The sequence below is a fragment of the Ananas comosus genome, linkage group 7, assembly GCF_001540865.1.
Source record: "Ananas comosus cultivar F153 linkage group 7, ASM154086v1, whole genome shotgun sequence".
Classification (NCBI taxonomy): Eukaryota; Viridiplantae; Streptophyta; class Magnoliopsida; order Poales; family Bromeliaceae; genus Ananas; species Ananas comosus.
Window position 1 is genome coordinate 3842161 of NC_033627.1, and position 6205 is coordinate 3848365.

The following is a 6205-nucleotide window of genomic DNA, read 5'->3' on the forward strand; positions in this document are numbered from 1 at the left end:
AGCCAAAACCAAGTGGTGAATAAACATGCTCATTTTTCACTATATGCTGCTTTCATCAGACTCGCATATTCTAGTACGTAAGGAGAGCCTATTATTCTATTAATTATTCTTCATGAAAGAAAATCGATTTGGAAAATTGTTTAATGAATGATAAAAAAAAACATGGCAGGGTGCACTAACAGCAAATACTATAAAGACAAAAATTGAAAAAGAACTGTAAGAAAATGCTCATCAGCATTTGCTCATTAATATAATTGTTAAACACTGCAGCTATAGTTTGATGAAATGCAAAGCATGCATAATTAACTTCTTGTTTTATATGCAATAACCAAAATTGCTGGAGTTGAGTACTCAAAAAAAAAAAAAAAGAAGATTAACTTACGGAATTATTACTCGGATAAATAAAGTTCCTCACTAAACTAGTGCTTCGAGAAATATCCTTAACAGCCCCAACAACCATGTGTATCCAATTCTTGTTCACATGTTCTCCAACATCCAAATCAGATGCAAAATCATTTCTTGGGAATAAATTTCCGTGCTTCTGTGATGCAGAAGAACCAGCCATACCAGCTGCAACAGTTAATATTTGCAGTTTCCGCCAGAGGCAGTCCAGATATACCTTAATGTTTATTGGTTCCACTTTTTCACAAGCTGAAATTAGGGCATCCAAAGCAGATAATTCAAGTGAGACAGCCCTTTCACTTTCCTCCGAGTTGCTAGCTGTAAAATCAAGATGGACATCTTTGGTAGAAAGTAGAAGCGGTGAGAGAAATTTTATGCACTCTATATGTGGTCCTCTCTTAATTGTCTCATCATTTATTCTCAGTAAATTATTGAGTTTTATTAAGTTAATTTCATGCAGAATTCTATCAACTGCTAGAAATCTGATGATCTTGCAATGAGGAAGAAAGATGAAATCTGAACTCTCCTTAGGCTCCTCATTAGTTCTAAGGAGCGATAAGGCAATACTGAACTCTTTATGAGCTTTTTCTTCACAACCTGAAGAAAGGGAAAGGCATCCACTTAGCCAGAAGAAACGAACCCAAAATGCACTATTATCAGTTGTAACAGAGCCCGAGACAGATGTCTCAGTAGAACTTTTAGGACCTTTGGTTACTTCCATATTTTCTGTCGGTGAGAAATGTTTCTGACTAGCAACTAAGTCCAAAGGTGAATCCAAAGCCGCTAGCTCAATAACTTTGCAAAGATGATAAGACGCATCAGAGTAGAATTCTGAGCATCTTGATTTCTTAGAAGAACATGATCCTTGGTCATAACATATTTCAGCAAGAAATAAACAACACAAAGGAGACCGATCCAGACCGCAGTTTCTAGTAAATTTCTCTAATTCAAGGAACTTAATGAAATAGTCTTGAAAGGGAACATCTATAAAAGCAACCTCTTCCAGCAACAAATGTCCTACATGATGAGCACAATAGTTCTTCGAAACCTTCGAGATAAATTGAGTAACATCATTATATTCCACATCTGATGTATATGAGAGAATATCAGGACAAGAACCATATGAATTTCCAGAACTATCATTATCTTTCACGCTTGGCTTACCAAGTATGAAGGATTCCAGAAACTGAAAGACAACTTTAGCCATATCCTTGCTGGTAGTTTCCAATTCATCTTTCCCTGATTTGCGGCTTCGAAGCCTTTCAAGACGAGTGCTACGCCTTTCATGAGGATGTTCTTTGTCTATGCTGATATTTTTCTCTTTCATCATTGTATAAGAATCAGTATATGTGCTTTCACCAACAGGAGCTTCAGTATGTGTTTTCTCTTTTCCATTTTCCGCGATCATATTTGTATTTATAGGAAATTGAATATCTATCTTCGTGGATGTTAAGCCTTCGGCATTCTTATCAATTCCTAAGCTACTTTTACCAGCACCAGTATCACCATTTGTCGGCTCATTAATAAAGAGACTCAAAATTGCATCAAGAAGGGCAGACCATGTAGCTCCAGTTAACTGTAATCTGATATATTGGCTTTTCCTCTTCACCATGTTTTTATTATCTTCCACATCATTATCCTCCAGTTTTCTTTTGTTCGGAAATTTCAGCTTGACATGCTTTGGCTCGAGTTTGTCTATTCCGCGAGGTGCAAATGGAACTGGCTCAGCATCTTCAATGGTTTTTCTGACATGTGACGCACGAGAATGTGATGGCCAATGCCTCAGTATTAGATTTGCAACTGAAAGGCATGCAACCTCATCTCTAATAGCAATAAGTACTTCCAAGAGCTTCTCCATACAGTTCCCTGAATGAAACAGGTATCATACCCATATATACCATTTTTAGAAACATATAGCTACATGCAAAAGGTACATAATTAAGACTAATTGGGTATAACAGATATTTTACAGATGCATCCCTGCAAAATCAGTAAGTTACGTATATACCCTCATAAAATAATAATTTTCATATATACTTCTTGAAAATTTACTTTCTAACAGAAATACCCTTATCTTAAACTTTCTTAAGGTTGGAAGTCGGCCAACTTATTAGGGGAACTACAATTAGTACTAGGAAAGACATTTACCTAGATGGATTTTTGTAAGTACAATGGCATCTACATAAGAAATTAAGTTTTCAAAAGGCATCAATGAAAATTCAGATTTTGAAGGGACACGTACAAAATAGATAATATTGCGCAGGTATTGTAGGTATATCTCAATAGAAGGTGCAAATACTATGAAATTGTTAAGAATTAAAAATGCCCCCACATCAGGAGCTGCATAAATCCTTACAGTTTTTAGGGCTGCATAAAAGCCCTTGCTCAAATGCCCATCTTGAGGTGCTAAGTAAGCCCATGGCGCAAGACAGTGTTCCCAGCTGATTCCAAATAACTGAGTCATTAGCATCAAGCTCTACAGCTTGAAGGTAGCACTGTAGAGCACTCTCATAATATGTAGAACCTTGCTCAAGGAAAGCAGTAGCAAGGTTCTTCAAGGACAGAAACCTGTTGATTTAACAAAGAAAATCACCATCTTGTAGGGAAGATAACAAACAACGGTTAAGCATGTTACAATGAGCCAAGAAGAAATTTAGCATCTTCTTGTTGACTTTTCTTATAAATCATCTTAAAAAGTACATTTCTCTTGACCATCGTGCCAATTTGGAAAGTCAAACCGACTTCCTGGTGTGTTAAATTCATCTTTCACTTTCAACCAAATGCTCCTGCCTCCATCGATGATATTATGGTATAAACTTAACTCCTTTTTTTTATTTTTCTTTTTTTTCCTTTTAGCAACACATGACACTTTGGTTCTAGTTGTTAGTAAAACTTTCTCATTCCAACCAACTTAAAAGTCCTTCCTATTTAACATCCTATTTACAAACTTCTTTCACCTTTAAAGCATCTTTAACTTAGATGCCTAATTCTATGACACTCTTACTGTCACTACTTTCTAACTGACACCACATAGATTTTCAAGGCTTAGTTTTAAAATGTAGATCCAAATTTTCTGAATTATTAAATTATGTGCTTCTAACATATTTTCTTTATTTTATGATGCATGGAAATAAAAAAAGTTACCTTCATTCTACACAACCATAACATAAAACAAACCTCTAATACATGAAATTGTTGTTAAACAAAGTTTTGCTATGACTATTCGAATCTCAATATTTACTCGAACTTTGTTTGAAAATCTTCTGACAAGTATCTGAAATCAAAAGCCAAAACTGCTAATACCGCTGAAATTGCCACAATTCTTCGATTTAGGAAAAACACCAACCCTAATCCAAATCGCATATTCAAAAAATGTTAAAGGCTTTTAGGACACAGCATGCTTTTCAGTTTTCACCAAAAACAAAAAGCAAGAAAACTCCATCTTCATTGATATCATAATTCCAGATTTACTAGCAGTAACACGCCTTTGTGCCTACCGACCATCATATGTATCATGGTGCAGTATGTGCAATACTAAGCACAGTTGGTATAAATCACACACAAAGACCTTTTTATATGTCCGGCATGCATTGGCACGAGGCATGTCGGCACAGCAATGCCAACATGGTCAACAAATGCTCATTGTGCTAGTCAGAAGGACAAAAAATGTTTTGATCCCACGGTCCGCCAAGATTCGTTGTGGACAACCAGGTTTGCACATGCGCCGTTGAATGACTAGGGTAGAAAGCTATTGATTGGTTCCTGAACAAAAAGCGAAGGTTCCAAAGCATTCAACTAAACCAAAACTAGAGACCTATGGTTTTACTTGACTTGTCTTTTCTTATCATGTTGGTTTGGTTTCAACTTTCAATTGACATTTTCAACTTTCAATTGACATCTTTCTTGAAAGGATTGATTTGCTAATTTAGGTTTCCTTCAAATACAAACAGGACTAAAGAAAAATAGTAATATTTAAATCAAATAAAAAGAAAAGGAAGTGATATGAGCCGCTAACCTTAATTGTAGTAGATGTTGACTATTGCCAATTTTATCAACCTACCAAACAAAAAAATTAATCAGTACAACCAACCAGAAAAAGAAAACATAATACATATACCCTTAAACAGATTGATTACCTGAGCACTTGATACAAGAGGGTCCTTTAAAACAGCTTCTAACAGTTCGCAAGCTTTTGCATAATCTTTAGCTTGCAACTTGAGAAGTCCCTCATGGTACTTTTGAGAAAGATGAAATTCCTGAAAGTGCCATATTATTAAAGAATCATCAAAGACAATGTCTAAGGTATTTATATTCCACAGATTGAAGCAACATCATGTTATATCAGAAAACTGAATTGATATCAGTTTCAAAACTAGTAAACCGGCACCCTGACAAGAATGGATGTATATAACCAGGCATGGATAAATTATATACACGTAGGGCCAATAACATTATGTGTAAATTATGTTACAAAAGAGTGAATATTACAAGAAACAATCAAAACAAAGAATTTAAAGAATTCAAAATCCCTTTTGCGGCTCACGATAAACCCTTCAAAAAGTGGTAAGAGGCAGTTTTGATAAATGCACGAAAAGTACGGCCACAACAAAAATCCCTCCATATGGCTGAAACCAACATATCGTGCACCACAATTAAAACTCTAACAGGTGTCTTGGTTCCACGTCCTAGATCATCACAGTTGTGCGAACCACGCACTAATTCCTAGAAAGAAATAAATGTTCACACAACAAATCATTGTAATTCTTAATTTCCTCGCATGTTCATATCATAATCGCTACAATATCAACAATTCAAGGTCTCTAAAATGAACATCTCAACAGAGGCATATCAAGCAACACAATTAAAATACTAATATGTTTCTTGGTTTCATTTTGGTTTCATGTCCGAGATCATCATTCTTGTGTGAACCATGCAGTATCCTACTAAGAAATTAATTCTCCATGCAACAAATCACCTCCAACCTTAATTTCCCCGCTTCTTCGCACAGTGAATACCTACAACATTACCAATTCAAGACATCTACAACGAAGTTCTCACCGGAGAGGTAAGAATCAATTGAAGAACAAGAAAAAGGCAAGAAAGGACGCATTATTTAACCCTAATATAGTGCATTCGCACCAGAAGAGAAAAAAAAGGGAAAAGAAAGGGAATCGGGGGAGGAGAGAGAAAGGGCCCGCACCTGGGCTTCTTTGGTGGGCGCGAGGGGCTCCCATTGGGCACCGGAGTCGGTGTCGTTGATTGCGGCGATGGAGAACTACGAAGAAGAGAACACAATATCGTGTCAGAGAGAGAGAGAGAGAGAGAGAGGGAGAAGGGTTTGGGATCTCACCATGGCGGAGACGGAGGCGCCGGAACCCTAATTTTCGCAGCTCCGGGGTTCACCGGAGCGAGCGAGATCGCGGCGGAGGAAGAGGTAAAGGGAGCATCAACTCCAACGTGGTCGGAACCAGCTTATACCGGTGGTATGGGTTTTGCTTCTGGAAGAATTTGTAACGGCGACCAGTGTCCCGTTAATGGCTTTGAGAATTGAGACTGCAACCAGCGAATGTGAACGGGTCGGATTCGGGCGGGTTCTCAAAAATCCGAATCCGACAATCAAATCTAAAATTCGAACCGGACGGAGTTTAATGTCCTAAAATTTAATTTGAATTTGAACTTCGGTTAAACAAACATGCCTCGTGTTTAGGCCTGTTTGGATGCATCGTTAAAAAATTCCATAGAATTTTTATTCTATGATTTTGATCTAAATAAAATACGAAATTCTGTAACTATAAAAAAACTA

General features: G+C 36.8%; 1 protein-coding gene across 1 annotated transcript; it reads right to left on the minus strand.

Moving 5' to 3' along the window:
• LOC109712294 lies at window positions 359–5924 on the minus strand. The gene is made up of 6 exons (XM_020235782.1): window positions 5753–5924; window positions 5603–5677; window positions 4539–4658; window positions 4418–4458; window positions 2759–2970; window positions 359–2268 (listed from the first exon to the last, which is right to left on the minus strand). The coding sequence occupies exons 1-6, from the start codon at window positions 5753–5755 to the stop codon at window positions 374–376; spliced, it is 2346 nt and encodes a 781-aa protein (XP_020091371.1). The 5' UTR covers window positions 5756–5924; the 3' UTR covers window positions 359–373.

Coding starts and splice junctions, on each gene's coding strand:
- LOC109712294 (XM_020235782.1), bottom strand. Junction 4,659..5,602: donor CGCCCACCAAAGAAGCCCAG/GTGCGGGCCCTT, acceptor TGGCACTTTCAG/GAATTTCATCTTTCTCAAAA. Junction 2,269..2,758: donor TTTATGCAGCCCTAAAAACT/GTAAGGATTTAT, acceptor TGTTTCATTCAG/GGAACTGTATGGAGAAGCTC.